Source organism: Micropterus dolomieu, linkage group LG09 (genome assembly GCF_021292245.1).
Source record: "Micropterus dolomieu isolate WLL.071019.BEF.003 ecotype Adirondacks linkage group LG09, ASM2129224v1, whole genome shotgun sequence".
NCBI classification, from domain to species: Eukaryota; Metazoa; Chordata; class Actinopteri; order Centrarchiformes; family Centrarchidae; genus Micropterus; species Micropterus dolomieu.
In genome coordinates, this window is record NC_060158.1 from 5,747,863 (window position 1) to 5,767,722 (window position 19,860).

Consider the following 19,860-nt stretch of genomic DNA (forward strand, 5'->3'; position numbering starts at 1 on the left):
AACAAACAAAATCTTTGTTGGGAGTTGCACATGCGTAGTTCCCAGGTAATGACTAGTAGCCAATCAGAAGCAGAGAAGGGCGGGTCGTAAGAAACAAGGTAGTGTGATCCAACTCAAAGCCAAAGATGGTACGTAGCTTGTTGTCTGAGCGACGCCACACACAACTGCCTCTATGTAATGTTCAATGCGACACACTCACCAGCTTCTTGTAAAACTGTCAATATTCGAAATCTACACAGCTGATTTTTCACCTCAAAACTTCTCAGAAGTGGACTTAGTGATGAAATTCCATACGAAAATTGTAAAATATAAAACTTTCTGTTGCTGGCCCCTGTCTGGCGCAGCAATGATGATGCAGTGAATAGTGATGATTCTCTCTGACCAGTCAGCAGTCTGTCATGTTTTCACGTTACATTTTAGTATCACTCAGCTCGCTTGGAACCTCGATGGAGGTGAGGTGATACGAAAAAAAGTACCTGGAAGCAGGTACAGGTGCAACATTTCTACAATGGAAAACCAAACAAAGGTGAGTTGAGCCAAAGGGCCTCCGCTCAGACTAGCTTGGTTTGAGGGCGTGCCTGACCCCCGCTAGCCGCTTGGCAAGCTTTATGACGCGTTTGCATTGTGACGTCACAAGTAAAGGAAGTGAAGGGCTGGACTACAAATGAGCTGTTTTCAAGCGGTTCAGAGCAGAGTTTTCTGTGGGAGATGGGAACTCCCTTTGGGCTGGACTTTGGGCTTTTTTACTTTGCAAACCTGTTACATACAGAAAAAAGATATATAACTCAATAAAGGAGAGGGGTAAAGCCAAAAAGCATAATACCACCTCTTTAAATAGAAGACAAAAATCCTGTGGCAGGAACACTGAAGCATAGCCATTAGAGGAGGGAAGGGTCAGAGATACTCCCACAGGCTGATGAACTGATTGAATAGAGCTGATTGCAGAGCCACAAAGGCCCAGCTTACATCCAGGATGGCAGGTAGGGACCTCTGGTGGATCAGGAAGATAGCACAGCAGTTAGTACCAGCAAGCATGGGAAAACAATCTACCAGTGTGACAGTTTTATAATATTTTATTGTTTAAAAATACCTGCAAACTGATTAGTGTTCATAATCACCTCCTGTGATAGATTATTGAAATGTTTTATTCTTTGGTAAAACAGGACAAGCTGATTTTTTGAAAAGTTCATCATATCGCAGGGGTTGCTAACTAGTGTCCAATGGTAAGTGATGGCGGTTGGACTACTGAGCGGGCCATGGCACTGACATGAAGTTGCTTATCAAGTCAGTAGGGACAGCCACAGTAGTTTAGCCTGAGCAGATACGACATAGACATAAGGCCGGGTCATACCAGAGTGTCTGCTCTTTGCTTGGATGAGTGAAGGCAGCTTAAAATTACATTAGGTCAGGGCTTAGTGATAGGTCAAAACATAATTTAACATGAAATTTAACATTTCATAGTAAGGTTCACAATTTACCGTGTATTGATGAACATAAATGAATGTCAAAATGAAATGTCTATGAAGATTCTCAGTCTGACTGACCGTAACCTATTGGCCTCAGGTGAAGATACCAGACTGTAACGACTGTCGTCACAGCAACCAGGAACACTAACGAACCAGCGGTATCGATGACCCGGGCCAACGACCCCACTGAGGTTAAATAGCTGAGTTTCCCTGCCAGTCAGTCAGAACTGAAGAAGTCCTTTGGATGAGGGACGCTGTCTCGTTTATCCAATGTAATAGTACAATTCAGCACTGGTTTGGAGTGATTTGGACAATATTGATAATGATAGCATATGATGAGGTTTACTTGTGCAGTGTAGTAATCCAATTGGACATGTTTGGACACGTGGGTCACATGAAAAGGAAGCTATTGAAAAACAATGCTAATTTTTCCAGTAAAAAAGTAATTTACAGACGGTCCCTAAGCAAACCCACTTCTCACACTGGAGCGTCACTTTTAAGCATGTAGGTGGAGGACCTTATATACAGTCTATGTGTGGAACACAGGGCCTGTCTCATTTCCCAAATTTCCACCTCCTCGACTCCTCGGGGCGCGTGTTTGTCCCTCCTCCCGAGATGCGAGCACTAGGAGTCGAGGAGGCAGAAATTCGGGATATGAGAAAGGCCCACAGAAAAGTCTGAGTAATGAGGTAGTTAGTTGACAGTGATCCAGAATATCAATTTTCACCCAGAAGACCAGTGTTCGTTTCCGGTGTCAACAATGTATATTTTATGTTTCAGAAGTTGCGAAAATTAGCCAAGCTTCATCACTTACATAAGTGAAGTGATGAAGCATAAGTAATGGTCATTTTAACCCAAACAGTGATCCTTTCCTAAACCTAATCAAGTAGCCTAGTTTTGGTGCCTAAACTTAACTAAATAGCGACGTTTCAGATTGTTAAAAGTAGGCGACTTTTATTTTGAAAGTGTAACTGGACAATGCAAATTTATTGTTGCTAACTAAACCATAGACATATGTAGACATATCTATATGTATATAGACGTGGTCCAAACGACGCCAAAGGGCGTTGGTGTTGATCAAACGTCCAAAGCGGCGAGATAAAGACATTGTTCAGAGCAGGAGCTCTCGGAGCTCAGCTGATCCGACCTTACACTACCCAAACTGGTGAAACTGAGTAAGAAGACGCTACTGGATCCTGAGTGAATGTCCGTCAAATATCCGACTTAAAACTGACTGGTTAAACCAGGGTGGTCGAAAATGTAACGTTACCTGAAAAACAACGCAGTCCACAGACCGAGATGAGCAGTCAGCGAGCATTTCAGTCTTATAGCCACGAATCTTTATCAAAATACGATGGACATGATGTTTTTGTTGCTTCTCTTCTGTCACGTTTCATCAGCAGGTAAGATCAGATTTTAAATCTTTACTTTTGCTCTTTGGACACACTTGATAAGCCTGATGTGACTTAACCTAATAATACTGAATACACATTTTTGTAAACTGAATGTTTAACCTTGTTTGTCCTACAGAGAAACACTCCCTGAAGTATTTCGTAGCTGGATCTTCTGGAGTCTCAGACTTCCCAGAGTTCATGGGAGCTGCAGTGTTTGATGGTTTTCTGGTGGGTTACTGCGACAGCAACACCAGGAAAGTAGAAACAAAACAGGACTGGGTGGAAAAACTTTTAGAAAACGACACTCAGCAGTTACAGTATTACAACCATGAGTGTTTTGAGTATCCGCCGAAAGTCTTCAAAGACAGGATACATATTTTTAAGCAGCACTTCAACCAAAGTGGAGGTAAAGTATTTATGTTTGTTATATTTTACATTTTACTGTTAAAATGTTATAGCCTCTATTATAGACATGTACACGTATGTAAACGTTTTTTTAGGTGGGACTGTATCTGAGTCTGCAGGTGTCACACAGGTCTGACTTTCTGTATATAATTTTGAGGTGCACAGAATTAAAGAAGACACCCACCTTGTATAGTCGCATAACAATAACTGCTAATGTAACTTTTAAACAGTGACATAAATTTATAGAAAGACAGTTGGAGATGTCATCTGTGCATCCTCATAATCAAATTCTCAGTTTCTGTCTCTGTCTCTGTCTCAGGTGTCCATGTTTTACAGAGGATGAGCGGCTGTGAGTGGGATGAGGAGACAGGAGAGTTTAATGGTTTTTGTCAGTATGGTTATGATGGAGAGGACTTCATGGCATTTGACCCGAAGACATCGACATGGATCGCTTTGAAACCAAAAGCTGTCACCATCAAAGAGAAATGGAATGCTGACAAAGCCAGAGCAAAACACTGTGAGATTTACCTCACTCAGCTTTGCCCTGAGTGGTTGAAGAAGTCTTTGGACTATGGGAGGATGACTCTGCAGAGAACAGGTAGAATCACATGACCTGATGTAGACACAACAATGTTTATATCTCTGCTCAGACTGACTTGCTGTTGTATCATCGCTCCAATCAATCTGATTTAGCCATAAATTAATCAGTAAAGACTGACATTTTTGAGTAAATTGGGGAGGTGATGGCGCAGTGGATAAGACTCAAGTCTTTGGTGTGAGAGACCTGAATTCAATTCCCCACTGTGACACATCCACCAATGTGTCCCTGAGCAAGACACTTAACCCCTAGTTGCTCCAGATGTGTGCGACCTTTGACATGTATAGCAATTGTAAATTGCTTTGGATAAATGTAAATAACTTTTTTTTTCTCAAAGCTGAGACTGTGATCACTGTTAGTATAAGTAAATTTTTTCAGATTAGATTTTTCTTCAATTAATTCAATTAAAACATTGAAACTGATTGACTACTTTGCTGTGAACCATAAAAAACAGGCAGATCCTTCTTCTCTGACTGCAGTGAGTTTCTTTAGTGGTGGTGTCACTACCTTCTCTGTCTCTATGTGGAAGCTGTGTAACAAAATGGGTTGTTATGTAGTTCTTATGCTGTTGATCATGAGACGGCTGTACTGGCCTGTACATGAAGAGCATTTACCTGAAAGAAAATGGATCTGCTGTGTCTTGAGTTCACTTTAAGGAACCCTGGAGATTTTGATCACTATTGGTGCCAAAGAGTTTTTGTTTTTACATGCAGATGCATGTTTGTTTGAATCTTTCTCACACACACAAGGACGCACATGCATGCGTGCAGGGACATGCGTGTTGATCATCTGGAAAACAGTTGTCAGCAGTAAATCAACTACAGATGCAGTTAAGAAGAAAACTTTATAAAATGCATGATTAAAAAAAAATTTAAAATCAGGTTTGAAAATGAGGAAGGAAATGCATTCAACACATTTGTTAGACCTCAATGATACACAAAATACATCTTAGTGAACACTGAATGCAATGTTTGTTTACAAGAAAACGTGGCCCTCAGAGGAAAAACCTTTTGGTATGATATGCATCATAGTCCATATTATTAGTCAACATTATTGTTGTAATGTTGACTTTATTTTGCTTGAAAGAATTTTCACACCTTAACTCATTGATTCCCTATTTTATTTTTCAACATGCTTTTACTTTGCTTTCTTTCCTTTCCTGTTCACCCTTTCTTGTCTCTCTCTCTCTCTCTCTCTCACCAGAGCTTCCCTCAGTGTCTCTCCTCCAGAAGACTCCCTCCTCTCCAGTCAGCTGCCACGCTACAGGTTTCTACCCTGACAGAGCCACGATGTTCTGGAGGAAAGATGGAGAGGAGCTTCATGAGGACGTGGACCACGGAGAGATCCTCCCCAACAACGATGGATCCTTCCAGAGGAGTGTTGACCTGAAACTTTCATCTGACACACCTGAAGACTGGAGGAGGTACGACTGTGTGTTTCATCTCTCTGGTGTGAAGGACGACATCATCACCAAACTTGATAAAGCAAAGATCAGAACCAACTGGGGCAAAATCATCATTAGAATTGAAAAAGGTGAGCAACACTAATTTATTTATTCATTTATTTGTTTTTCCTGAATGGTCTAATTTTTTTTCAGTTTCACTTTTACAACCTGTTAAAATAGTTTAAAAACCTAGAAAACAAATTTTTTGTCCTCTACCAGGATTGCTGGTCAGATCATGTGACCCTGACAGCGTTATCAAATAATTTTTAATTACAAATGTTCCAATTATGTAGTTTTACCACAGAAAGTTTAAAAATATCTTAAGCTGATGATACACCAGGCAACTTTTGAATCAATGCTAGTGGGCAATGCAGCTGTCAATGGGCAACTGATTAGGGCAACATAAGGTTGGCAACAACCAATCAGAGGCGCAAAACTATTGCCAGGGAGACGGACACTGCATATCTTGGCTTCAATATTTCTTTTACTTAAGTAAGTATCATGAAGATACTCTGGTTAATTTGCCATAGTTATTACATTCATGCATTCCATCTTTTTTATGTGTCAGCCTTAAAAATGCTAGAAGTCTATCGGGCTCTACAATAAATACCAATTTAGTCGCATATGACCCTAAAAATAGATACCTGCGAACCGGTAAAATGATTTATGAACAGTGTGGGAGTAAAGATAACTAGCGTAATTCCCAGCCCCACCGCTATCCGTTCAAAACATAGTCAGACTTTGCAGCTCGTTATACAAAACAAGAGGGATCGGTGTTTTCAAACATACATACGACAACTTATTGGCGTAAAAAGATGTAAGTTGACGCTCCTCCTTTTCTTCACTTCATTGCTGCTGAAATGCCGCCATCTTATTTGATTTTTTTCCTGAAATCTCCAAGCCTGTCATGTGATCAGATGCTAGCATTCTGATTGGAGGATCTCAAAAATCGCACAAGACGTTCTAAAGTATTCAGATAGAAATGTGTTGCCCATTCTCTGTGGGAAAGTGCCTGAGAAATATTGCTCTGCAACATTGCTCAAAAAGTTGCACCATGTGTGTCATCAGCTTTACAAGGACATTTCAGCAACGTAGAACTACACTTTCATAAAGCTGGCTGACTTGTGAGAGACACAGCAGCGAAGGTGATTAAAGATATCCTGACTTTAGTCTTGAAAATCAACATTGTTATTTCCATAATACAATTATTTTATCTTTGATTAGTCTGTCGTCACCTAGTCAATGCTCACTTCTTTAAACTCCACTTACCAAGTTAATAACGTGGCCTCTCTGCTAAAAAGTTGTAATCTCCCCTGATAACATCATCAGGATGATTTTTTTCAGAATAATTCTCTCTGAGATTAATAAACTGCACTTGAGTTGTCAAGTCACTGCTGGTTAATCAAGGCAATGTTGAGCCAAACGCAGGCAGTCCAGGATGATTCACTGATTCACTGATAAGGTAGCTTACAGGCAGGCAGGTAGGTACAATAAATTTACAGCTCAAAGAAAACACTATCTGTGTCTTTCTTAACAATTTAGACAGCATTCTTTGTAAAGCTAAGGTGGTTTTTAATCACAGTTTCAAAATATTTAAAGCTACTGATGGTTTCTACAGTGATTGTCAAAGTTTTTTCAGGTGCCATTTAAATCCTGTATATTTCTGCACACACATCAAGCTACTGATACTAAACAATATATTTTTCTATTCACCACCTGTATGTGTGATGAACATCTTCACATGTTGTGATCACATTATGTTTGCTCTCAGATGGGTCCAGCAACATCACAATACCGATTACTGCTGCAGTGGTTGTTTTTGCTGTCGTTCTCATCGCTGTTATTGGATTTACTGTTTACAAAAATAATAAAGGTGAGAGATTTAAAAGAGCTGAGTTCATGTTCTTATTCAGACTGCAAAATTTGATGCTACATTTAATAGTTAACAAACATCTGAAGCAACCAACAGTAAGACAGAGTAGCCTTTGATATAAACATACAGTATAATACACACAATATAAAGAGATCTAAAAATCTAAAAAAGTAAAGGTCATTTATGTATCACTTTAATTCACATGAGACAAAATTATAATAAAATATATTCTGACATGTTAAACTGTGACAAGTAAATTATTTCTTTTTTTCTTATTTCAGCAAATTGACCTCCAACTCGTAAGTAGAATCTTGTTTTTATTCTGTTGGTGTGACTCTGTAGATTAAAAAAGGCTTTCAGTGAGAGCTGAGGTAGTTCAGTGCAGGAAAAGAGGACTAACAGTGTGTTTCTGACCTTACAGCTTCTGTCAACAGCTCTGAGCTCTCTGAGAGACTGAATGATTGAGAAACACACCACCCAGCACCATAGACTGTATTAAAGCCCTGCACGCAGTGACGTCATGTGAAAAGGCAAAACAGTAAATACTGCACTGTGTTAAATATTCACACCTCTAGTCAGAGTACTGACATTAGCACTAACCGAATGCAGGTAAATACTGTTAGCAGACAGAGAAAATGCACTACAGAAAGACACATGTAACACACACACCGAGCACTCAGCTCAGGGAATATTAGTGGTGGAGTTTCAAACCAAACTCACCAGTGGAAGAGGCCCAGTTCGTACTGATTCATTAGTCCTTTTCATTTTCTGCTATTCATTTCTCGCTACAACACCTCCACCAATGTGCTTGCTCTGAGCAAGACACTTAAACCCTAGTTGCTCCAGAGGTGTGCGACCTCTGACATACATAGCAACTGTAAGTCACTTTGGATGAAAGCATCAGCTACATGTGAATATGACTAGAACTCTGTTTTTTGAAAGCTTCATTTATTTGCACTGCCTGTCAATCCTTTTGTACTGATGTTCTTCTTTTTCAATAAAAAGGGTTTTATGTAAAGTCACACAAGTTCACCATCTGTGTCTCTAGTTTCATTGACATGAATATTGCACTTTTATTCACTATTATCACTCAAAATAGGCTATATGATGTAGGCCTACTGTGAGACATGAAGGTGGAGGCAAACCCTAAAAGTATATCGTTAAAAGAAAGCACTAGTACTTTCTACTTTTATTAATGGTATAATTTAGTCTGTCAAGATTTATTAACATATAACATGACTTTGTTTCTTGAGCCATAAGTAGTAAAAGCAACATAGAGCTGAAAGAAGAGAGCTGTTTTACATCTCTCTCTCCTAAAGGAGCAATTTGGAACACAACACGTTCAGATTTAATACACATGGAGAACAGAGCTGAGCAGCAGTCTGCAGCAGTGAAGGTGGGGAACGCTCACGGGGACACGGCAGGGCTGCTCAGCGAGAGCAGGGTACTCACGCAGGGACAGGGACTTATATCTTTCCAAGGCACTCCCTTGTGTCCCCAGCAACACACCCGCTAGGGTTTGGAGTCAAAATAGGCTACAAACAGACACAAAACACAGATTTTTTTCTTTATTGATGAAATAGGAGATTCAGATTGTATTTGTGTGGGTGGTTCTGCAGAAATACAACATAAATAAATAATAAAGTTTAGGACATATACATCCCAGAATATTTCCCATTCTGTATCCTACAAGGGTTTCCTCAGGTTACAGTATTCTTAAGATAAAAACAGTAGGTTAATAACTTATAATCAAAGGTTTACACCTTTACAAATGCTAACATAATAAAGAAACACCAATAATATTAAGAACACTAGTCGACAGTAAGATATGACCACTTGTAAAACCAGAGAAATAACATACACATCACCAGCTCTCCTGTTAAAACACAGACAGTACCACCTAGTGGTGAAACAAGGGGCATTAAATATCACGGCTACATAAAAGGCTACAAATAATGTTAATATCCAATAAATAGTGAGTCTAACAAACTGAGCTAACTAGCAAAGGTAAATACTTACAAACTAGTAACATTTATCTCCAACAATATACAACATCTGAACATGAAATTAAATATCAGGACGGTATTACAAGGGAATTCCTTTACCACGGGTGCATGAAAGTGACAACTATTTAGCTAGCAAATCATGAAACGTGAACACAAAAAGTGCACACTGGATTAATTGGGCTGCACTGTGTGTAGTGTGCCAGTCAGGTTTGCATGCACGTGTTTTTGGGAGACCATTTACAGTCAGAAGACCCACTGTAGGCCTACACTGCAGCGGGGATGTCGCTAAAGCTTATTACAGGACTGCTGCTTATTATTATTTTTTTTAAAACAATTTTAGAGGGATATTCACTGTTTCACGTTAGCCCGTTACTTAAATTCTTACATTATTATTTGGTATCAGGTGGAAATGTTCTTATACTTATGGTTACGTCTTTCTAGAGTAAATCATCATATTTCTTATTTTCCTCTCTTCTGTCAAACAGAATGAAACTCTTTCTAAAGCATCAGTCACGTTTGACGCTTTGGGCGTCATTAGTCACATGGTTTTCTTCATCTGAAACGACCTCTGACCTACCCGACCACAGACTGTATGAAATGGGCTCTGATAGCCTACAATATTTGGTTTGTCAAATCAGAAACACTCCCACCTTCCTCCGTGAGGAAAAATAGTTGAATACAAGTCGAAAAAGACACACGTCTTTATCAAACAAGAAGAAAAAGTTATTTGTTACTTTTCTTTTGTCACATTTCATCAGCAGGTAAGATCAAATTTTAATGATTTACTTCAAGAACATGGTATCAATATGTTCATAATCACATATTGATACCATGTTCTTTTGTTTGGTGAAACAGGACAGGGACATCATTTATGAAATGTTCCTCATACCACGGGGGGTGCTAATTAGTGTCTAATGGCAAGACTAGTTGAATCAGATAGGCAGTGGTGGTTCATTCCTATGAAGTTGCCTATTAAGCCAGTTGGAACCGCCTGAGTGATGAATATATGCTTGTTGCTTGCTAAAGTAAGCTTAAAATTACATAAGGTCAGGTTTAGAGAACAGTGTCGCCTATCAGAGGGCCAACTGCAGGACCTGCTGAAAGGTCAAAACAAAGATGGCTCACCCAACTTTAGGCACATTTTACTGTGTTTTGATGAACATAAATTAATGTCAAATTTAAATGTATTGTTTATTTGGTGATGGTGTTTCACTTTTCAATAAAGATAAAAAAGAAAAAAAAGAATTCATATACTCGTCTGTGACTATAGCTGCAGGAAAATGAATAGTACATGAGTGTTCAGAAGTCTCACAGAGGACGCTTCATCTCTGAGGAGCTCACAGGAAAAATTTAGAAGAGGAGGGAAACAAAAGATGAAGTTGAAAACTGAGCAACTAAGAGTTAAATACATGTTAACACATACCCTCTTCACAGCAGTTGTTTGGGGTAGAAATTATCACACATGAAATGAACTGGCAACATACAACAATAAAATTAATTACCTTTATCAAGAGATTACAAAAATAAAATATTAAATGTTAGCACTTTTACTATATAAAACTCTTCTACATAATTTACATAAACCCTTTCTGTGCGGTCCATGACAAAAACCCTTCTTTGTTCAGTAATAATGCAGATGAGATCAGTCAGAAAAGTGTCACTTTATTTAAAAACATTTCAAACAGTCTAACTTCAGTCGACGTCAGATAATAACTTAACCCACTATCAAAACTTTCAACACAATCTCCACCTCTGATCTATGAGGCACAAGTAAAAGTAAACTAAAAATAAAAGCAGGTTAAACAGGTTTTAATTAAAGTTGAATAATAACTTCTTATTGGTCAAAGTTTCTATCCACCTATGTGAAGTTATTAAGTCGTGAACACGCCTCATTACATGTCAGTAAACCAGGAAATATCACTGGATCAAAGAAAAGGTTCAAAACAGTTGATTCTGATTCTACTCTTCACTCTTCTACTTTTTCAAACCAAGATGAAGTTATTTTTATTGCTCCTCTTCTTTCATGTTTCATCTCCAGGTAAGAAAACAGTTCAAAGCTTTACTTTAAGCTTTTTGCTGTATGAGTAGTTTCATTTGACCTCTTGCTTAGAGCAGAATGTGTTCACATCCAGTACTGACAATTGAGCAGCAAGTATCACATTCCTCCCATAGACTTCTTGCAACCCTGAAATATGTATTCTGTATGACTGACTTGAACTCAATAAACCCAATACGAGTAGAGCCCTGCACAGGCCTCAATTGTTGCAGTCATTAAATGGTTTAATTGTGTTTTCAATGGCACAGTGATTATTTATCTCTTTTCATTTCTTAAGCTAATTTAGTAAATGTTTGAAGCCTTTTTGTTTGTTAAGTGAATTTAGCTTTAAGTTTGGTTTTATTTTAAGTGACGATACTGTGACCACTACAATAAAATACATGGATAAAAAAGAAAAAACTAAAGAAAGAAAGAAAGAACAAAGAAAAAAACTAAAGTCCTTTTGTCTTACAGTGAAACACTGTAAAGGTTTTCTTCACTGCATCTTCTGGAGTCACAAACCTCCCAGAGGTTGTGGCTGTTAATCTGATTAATGACGTTCCAGCGGGTTACTGTGACAGCAAAATCAAGACAGCTTTACCTAAACAGGACTGGATGGAAAACTTGAGAGACGAAGATCCAGACTACTGGAAGTGGTACACACAGGAGTGTGCGGTACATCAGAAGCTCTTCAGAGATGAGTTTCATAATTTGAAGAAGCGCTTAAACCAAACGGAAAGTATGTTATGTCTTTTTTCCTATGCCGGTACCCGCTCGACTTGACTCGACTCTACTTGACTTGGTTTTGGCCCGCCGTTTTCCTTTGCAAATAGTACCCAGAGAAAGTATCCGTCAATGTAGCTGGTCATCATAGCAACGACACACACAACTGCCGTGACGTAACACACGCGACCCACACACAACAGCTGTCTCTTGATTTAAGTTAAAATATTTCAATGTTACTCAGAATGTAAAGCCGTTGTTGCTGGAGTCTCTGATGTGTTGGCTACAGCGGTCTGTGTGACTGTGGGACCAGCGACGTCTGTGAGCAGGCGGCCGGACAGCCTCACGAGCTTCTCCGACAGCTTCCCTGCCATCACTTGCGAAGCTCCTCAACTCCGAAAATGTTCAAACATATTTTTGATTCGGCATCAACTTTCGTAAAACTGTCAATATTTGAAATCTACACAGTTGATTTCTCACCTCAAAACTGTTAAGAAGTGGATTTAGTGTATGTTAGTTCACAGCTAACATACATACATATATTATGAATCAATCCTTGGATAGACTTTAATTATTTTTCAACTGATCTGACATACACTTTGCGCTGTAGATTAAAATGGGTTTCATATTATTATTATGAACCTTTACAAGACTGATGAGTTGACTTGATGCTGTTTCACACACTTTGTTTTTGACCTTACAGCTCCTGATGACTCTGAACTCTCTGAGCAACTGAATCCAGAGACCCAATTGACAAACACACTCAATAAGTTCCTCATATGGCATGTGACACATGCATTGTAAAGATCTCTCTTTATGGATGCATCGAAGCTACTTCTCCTTTCAGCCTCTCCCTCTTCCAAAAGGAAGTTGTATCTCTGCCGCCGTCCTCTCGGTTCTCTGTGCCAGCTCTGGTTGAGTCACAGTCTTCTCAGGTCTCTGTACCGCCTGTGTTTGAGTCACAGCAGTGATGCAGAGTGCAGATTCATGGAAAAAACAAAGTTCAAAACCTCGTCTGTTAGGCAGAGCAAGAAATGAGTAAATGTCTTTTGCACTGATCAAGCTGGATTTAAACAGCAGTTCCTTGCCCATACAGTCACGAGACGGAGGCTCCCCTTCTGCTGTGTATTTCAGCCTGGCCCAGTTCTGGGTAAAGCAGGAGCCAAAAGACGCCATGTCCCCGGCTATTTGCACTTACTCCAGGCAGCAGTGGGATGTTTTGTTTTAACAAATTCCGTAAAAAGTTTGTTGTTTTTCGATTTGATCAGTTAGTGATTGACTTTCTTTGAATTTCTTTCTTTTCTTCCGCTCATCTTGTGACTTTAACTGACTGCGTCGCATCCCTCTCAATGTGTTATGCTTAAATTTCTAAGCCCAGTGAACTCACCTCCAAAAGATGTCTCCACAGATGAAGGTAAGGGGGATGTGCTGTTTTTTTAGTGACTTCTTTCAACATATCTTATTGGATTATTAGTTATAAGACTGCCGCACATATTTTTCACATTGTGTTCCTAATTGCAGCCATATCCTATTTTTACTATATTATATCCAGCTGTTTATTAGGATGGTAATGCTGTTTGCATTTAAATGTTAATTTTATGTGTATGCTGCCTAGGCACTTCATTGCACGTTATTATTAGGAATGTGTATTCCCTTTTTTATATAATTTTGTTTATAAATAAAAGTAGGAGTTTGAACATTTAGAACAGGATGGTGGTGGGGGTTTGCATTTTAAATGTTATATAATCAATATAAAACATCAGAAAAGCAGATAATCGTTCCATCCAATCCATTTTTCTCTCACCTTTCATCTTTTTATAAGCCATGAATCCAGCAGCAGTGATGAAGTCATGTCACTGGGCTTCTCTGTTCAATCAAAAAACAACAAAAAAATAAGACTGGTACAGATAAAGAATTTTGTTGCTGTGAACTAAGGTTGACTAGGAGTTGAGTTAATACAATATAATCAAGGATTTGGTCAATTATCTTGAGGGAGATTTAAGAAAATCAAAAATGATCTGCTGATAATCTTGTTAGGCTGACATAATCTGATCAGGGATCCTGGAAATGTGTATTTTTTAAATTAAATTATTTACACAAAAAACTAAAGTACCCAACAAACCACAGACATGAAGTCCCATTCAGCACCTCCTAATCTCATTCTTACTACAGTTGGTCCTGATCATTGCTTGGTCCAGTTTTGTTACGATGTCGTCCTTCACACCAGAGAGATGAAACACACAGTCGTACCTCCTCCAGTCTTCAGGTGTGACTGATGGAGGTTTCAGGTCAACACTCATCTGGAAGGATCCATCGTTGTTGGGGAGGATCTCTCCGTGGTCCACGTCCTCATGAAGCTCCTCTCCATCTTTCCTCCAGAACATCGTGGCTCTGTCAGGGTAGAAACCTGTAGCGTGGCAGCTGACTGGAGAGGAGGGAGTCTTCTGGAGGAGAGACACTGAGGGAAGCTCTGGTGAGTAAAGAGAGAGGGAGACTGCATTACCTCTGCCAACTGCTGACCATGAGAATAGTATGATAAACACCTGGTCTGCGCAATATCTAAACATTTACAATTAAATTACATTACATACTAAAACACATTTCAGACAAGTATGTATTGAACAGGCATCCACAACCAAGTCAGCACTCCAACTCTACCATATTTGGCGCCTTCCCCCAGGAACCCCCTTTTTATAAGCTAATGGCACACTCCTGTACTGTTTCATCAGATCTAGGTCTAAACAGAGGAGTGCAAGTACAACAGAGGAGACACAGGTGACGAAAAGTTGGTTTTCCTTGCTGATCACTATTAATAAATGTCACTAACAAAGCCAGAGAGAATAGGAAACTGGGGGGTTGAGACTCCCCCTGGGGCTCGTGATGATGAGCGGCTTGCTTAGCATCCCCCTGTGGTCTCTGAGGTAGAAAAAGAACAGTTACTTGGTGGAGTCATTAACTCTAGTATGAATGTGTTTGATGGTGGGAGGAACGTGAAAACATGCAAACTCCACACAGAAAGGCCTGGGTTCGAACCTGGGAGCTTCTTGGTGCACCACAGTGTTGATCTCTGGGCCAACGTGCTGCCTTTTGGGAGAAGCAGAGAAAGGGGTTAGACGAGTTTACATACGTATGTGCAGCTGATTGGATTAGAAAGGAATGGGTAGAGGAACTGAATGAGGCATTGTTGGTTGGATTAGTGAGACAGAGAGGCATAGTCCTGTTCCTGGACTTTAGTAATATAACTTAATAAATGGTAATGTTTAGTGTAACTGGTGCTATGAAGGTTATTTAATTACACTTGACTCAGGCAAAGTCACTGATTTGGTATTTTGTCAAATCTTAGTGTTGATTTTGACACTGTGGACTATACAATTCTATTACAGATTACAAAACTGGGTGAAACTGTCTGGAACGGTACGTAAGTGGTTTAATATCTTCATGACAGAAAATATTTTGTTTCCATTGGAAAATGTATGTCCCAGCAGATGGCCATGACCTGTGGAGTCCCACAAGGGTCCATCTTGGGACCTCTCATGTTTAACATATGTATGCTCCCTGTAGGCCAGATAATACAAAATAATAAAGTATCTTTTCATAGTAACGCAGACGACACACAAATCTGCATTTGATTTACACCAGGTGAGTATGGACCTATTTGATCTTTATGTAACTATATTGAGCAAATCAGTGAATGGATGAAGCAAAATGTTCTCCAACTAAATACATATAAGATCAAGAAAGTTTTCTTTGGATCACAGAAAGAAAAACAGAATATCAGCTCTCACCTTAACTCCCTGTCTCTCGCCAGAAACCTTGTGTAGAGTAGTCCTGTCCATGCAAAACCCAGAATAGCCTACCCATGCTTTTATTACCATTAGATTGGATTACTGCAATGGTCTATTCACACAGCTTTCAAAAAGGCTTTTCAGCCACTCCATCGAATTCAGAACTCCACAGTGTTCTTTTTAAAATTTTTATTTTGCTTTTCTTGTATCAGTTGCTTGTACTTGCACATTATAAACTGTAAATATTTTACCTTTGCCAGTATATATACTTTTTGTTTGTTTGTCTTGTACCCTGTGAAGCACATTGAACTGTGTGTGCATTATTACACTATGATCCAAAATATTGACGCTTGTCAACTGGTCTTCTTCTCTTAAAATGTCAAATGTCACATGCTTGTTTTCCCCAGCATTGCCGCTTAGGGCTATATTTATAAAATTAAATATGATTCATCAACTTCCCGATAAGAGGGTGAATTCTCCTCCTTATCCCACTCACAAAGTTTAACTGCAAAACTTCCTTAATTGTCAAACTGAAACTCTTTCTGAAGCATCGGTGACATTTAACCCTTCGTGTGTCATCAGTGACGTGATATTCTTTATTTAAAAGACCTTCTCCGACAGAATCACCATCATAAATATCCCACTCTCATTTCGTTCCGCGTAGAAAAAGGACATAAGACAGCTGAAGCAGCTCGGTCCTGTACCCACACTCTTTATCAAAACAAGATGAAAACGTTATTTTTTTTGCTTCTCTTCTGTCACGGTTCATCAGCAGGTAAGATGAGATTTTATTCCTTTACTTTAAGTTCTTTGGATTTTGATCCTGCGGTGCTCAACTACACAGCCCGTAACTTAGTTTCACTTTTACCTGAGCTTAATAAGACTTTTGTTTTTAACCGAATCATCGTATAATACCATCATAATAATCATGTTTCTGAAGAATGTGATTATAATGTGTGTATATTTACACTTAGCCTAATATATAAACATTGTTTGTCCTATAGTGAAACACTCCCTGAAGACTTTCGTTACGGGATCCTTTGTCTCTGGAGTCTCAGACCTAACGGTAGACGTTTTGGCCACAGGAGAGGTTGATGGCGTTCTGGTGGGTTACTGCGACAGCAACAGAAGGATCGCAGAACCAAGACAGGACTGGGTGAAAGAAATAATTAAAAACGATCCTCAGCACTGGCAGTGGTACATTCAGGAGTGTTTTGAGAGTCAGCCAAAAATCATAAAAGACATAATTCCTGCTTTGAAGGATCTCTTCAACCTAACTGATGGTAAGACATTTAAACAATAAGGTAATTCAAAATGCTTTAAATAAAACATAAAAGCAACAGGGAAATATAAAAAAGTTTAAAAACAACATGGGGAAATTGAAAAAATACACAAAAAAATTATATTATTATAATTGAGTTACAATTATTTTGAAAAGACAATAAACAGAAGTACATTTAATCTACTCTCTAGCTAGTCTGTAGTCGGTCTATCCACTGAAACTCCAAAAAACCTCGGACACTACAGAGAAATCAGGACGTCTGTCCGCAGGCCACTTTGATCCAGTTATACTCTGGACCCGTTTACAGGTGGACAGAGGGCAAATCACTTAGGCGAGACATTTAAGACCACTTCCTTCACTCTGTTCAATCTCACTCCCATTATCTTTTCACTCAATTACCTACTCATTTCTCACCGTGTAAATATTTACTTAAAAGCAATGGTAAAAAGCTAAAAACAAAGAAAAAGAAAACAGGACAGTAAAAGTTACAGTGCAGTGTAAGTTATCAATCTACTAGTTAAAGGCAGTGGTAAAAAGAAAAATCTTAAATATTTAATTAAAAGCAATGGTAAAAAGAAAAGTCTTCAGTCTTAATTTAAAAGACTGTTTCAGCAGACCTGCAGTTATCTGGGAGTTTGTTCCAGATATACGGAGCATAATAACTGAACGCTGCTTCTCCTTGTTTAGATTTGACTGTGGGGACAGAAAGCAAACCTGTCCCAGTCGACCTGAGAGGTCTGGATGGTTCATAACGAAGCAGAAGATCAGAAATGTATTTTGGCCCTAAACCATTTAGTGCTTTATAAACTAACAGCAGGATTTTGAAATCAATTCTTTGACATACAGGAAGCCAATGTAAAGACCTCAGAACTGGAGTGATGTGATCCACCTTTTTGGTCTTAGTGAGGACTCGAGCAGCAGCGCTCTGAATCAGCTGCAGCTGTCTGATGGATTTCTTAGGGAGCCCTGTAAGGACACTGTTACAGTAGTCAAGTCGACAGAAGATAAATGCATGGATAAGCTTTTACAGGTCCTGCTGAGATGTAAGTCCTTTAATCCATGATATATTCTTCAGGTGATAGTAAGATGACTTTGTAATTGTGTTAATATGGCTCCTCAAATTCAGGTCTGAGTCCATCCTCAGTCCAAGATTTCTGGCTTGATTTGTGGTTCTTAACATTACAGATTGAAGTCGAGCACTGACTTTCAATCGTTCCTCCCTGGCTCCAAAAACAATAACTTCAGTTTTATCCTTGTTTAATTGAAGAAAATTCTGGCACATCCAATAGTTGACCTGCTCAATACAGTTAGACAGCGCCTGTATGGGATAGTCCCCTGGTGATGTCGTTATGTAAATCTGTGTGTCATCTGCATAATTATGGTAACATATTTTGTTGTTTTTCATAATCTGAGCCAGTGGAAGCATGTAAATGTTAAAGAGGCCCCAGAATGGAGCCTCAGGGAACTCCACGTCATTTTGGTCAGCTCAGATGTGTGGTTACCTATAGACACAAAGTAGTCCCTGTCCTTTAAGTAGGACTCAGACCAGTTTAGTACTGTGCCAGAAAGTCCAACCCAGTTTTCAAGTCTGTCTAGTAATATATTGTGGTCGACCGTGTCGAATGCAGCACTGAGATCCAATAATACTAAGTCTTAAATTCTGCCACTGTCAGTGTTTAAATGGATGTCATTGAAGACCTTAACAAGAGCCGTCTCAGTGCTGTGGTGTGGTCGAAAACCTGACTGGAAGACAGTTATTCAGTGTCAAGAAAGCACTAAGCTGTTGAAAAACAGCCTTTTCAATGATTTTACTTAAAAATGGGAGATTTGATATGGGCCTGTAATTGCTCATTAGTGAACTGTCTAGATTGCTCTTTTTTAAGAGTGGCTTAATGATATAGTTTTCAGGGCCTGTGGGAAAAAACCTGAGAGGAGAGACATGTTGAGAATTTGTAGTAGATCTGGAGAGGCAGAAACCTCAAGCAGAACCATGGCTCAGGGTGGGCGGCCATCTGCCTCGACCGGTTGGGGTGAAGGAGAGAGAGAGAGAGTGAGAGAGAGAGAGAGCGAGAGAGATGGAAGGCAGCCTACACAATATACACACACAGAGGTACAGACAGTAAAGGTGATGTTGCTATAGACTAAATGAAAAATGGTACAGATATTTATAGTAGTGTTAATGATTATAATAACAATAGGACTAGTAACAATAGTTGCAGCAAAGGGTGTCGAGCAGGAACACGGGGGCAGCAGGTGACTTGCAACTACAGATCCAGTCTCCACAGCTCCAGAACCAGAAACACCTGCAGGAAGTGATAGGAGGAGAGAGGAGAGGGACGAGAAAGCACAAGACTACCAGAAAGGGGAGAAGTCGAGTTAGTAACATGCAATGATGGGATGAGGTTGCATACAGAGGGAGAGAAAGTAGAGGAGAGAGGAGCTCAGTGCATCATGGGTAATCCCCCGGCAGTCTAGGCCTATAGCAGCATAACTAAGGGATGGTTCAGGAGTCACCTGAGCCAGCCCTAACTATAAGCTTTATCAAAGAGGAAAGTCTTAAGCCTACTCTTAAATGTGGAGATGGTGTCTGCCTCCTGAACCCAAACTGGAACCTGGTTCCACAGGAGAGGAGCTTGATAGCTGAACGCTCTGGCTCCTAGTCTACTTTTGGAGACTCTAGGAACCACAAGTAACCCTGCATTCTGGGAGCGCAGTGCTCTGGTGGGGTAGTAAGGTACTATGAGCTCTTTAAGATAAGATGGTGCCTGACCATTAAGAGCTTTGTAGGTAAGAAGAATGATTTTAAATTCTATTCTGGATTTTACTGGAAGCCAATGCAGAGAAGCTAA

At 39.5% G+C, this 19,860-nt stretch overlaps 2 protein-coding genes across 10 annotated transcripts in view; one reads left to right on the top strand and one right to left on the bottom strand.

The window, feature by feature from the left end:
• Positions 1-2,068: 2,068 nt before the first annotated feature.
• LOC123977125 (major histocompatibility complex class I-related gene protein-like) overlaps positions 2,069-19,860 on the top strand; it is a 32,095-nt gene continuing 14,303 nt past the window's right edge. For 3 of the 7 annotated variants that reach the window (XR_006826532.1, XM_046059652.1, XM_046059651.1), the window contains exons 1-2: positions 16,264-16,504; positions 16,734-17,012. Coding sequence is in view for 6 of the 7 variants with exons in the window: in XM_046059652.1 (XP_045915608.1) it covers positions 16,456-16,504; positions 16,734-17,012 (328 nt within the window). In the remaining variant the exon portion in view is untranslated. Of the gene's footprint in view, positions 2,870-2,996; positions 3,267-3,584; positions 3,864-5,066; positions 5,397-7,078; positions 7,181-7,461; positions 7,480-7,601; positions 8,213-16,261; positions 16,505-16,733; positions 17,013-19,860 lie in introns of those variants that run through there. The other 4 variants (XM_046059650.1, XM_046059648.1, XM_046059647.1 and 1 more) reach the window with 4 other exon arrangements.
• LOC123977135 (major histocompatibility complex class I-related gene protein-like) overlaps positions 13,749-19,860 on the bottom strand; it is a 232,886-nt gene continuing 226,774 nt past the window's right edge. The window contains exons 4-5 of one of the 3 annotated variants that reach the window (XM_046059668.1): positions 14,112-14,414; positions 13,749-13,810 (exon numbers count right to left, since the gene is read on the bottom strand). In XM_046059668.1, coding sequence (XP_045915624.1) covers positions 13,752-13,810; positions 14,112-14,414 — 362 coding nt within the window. In that variant the 3' untranslated portion in view covers positions 13,749-13,751. Of the gene's footprint in view, positions 13,811-14,066; positions 14,415-19,860 lie in introns of all 3 variants that reach the window. The other 2 variants (XM_046059670.1, XM_046059669.1) reach the window with 2 other exon arrangements.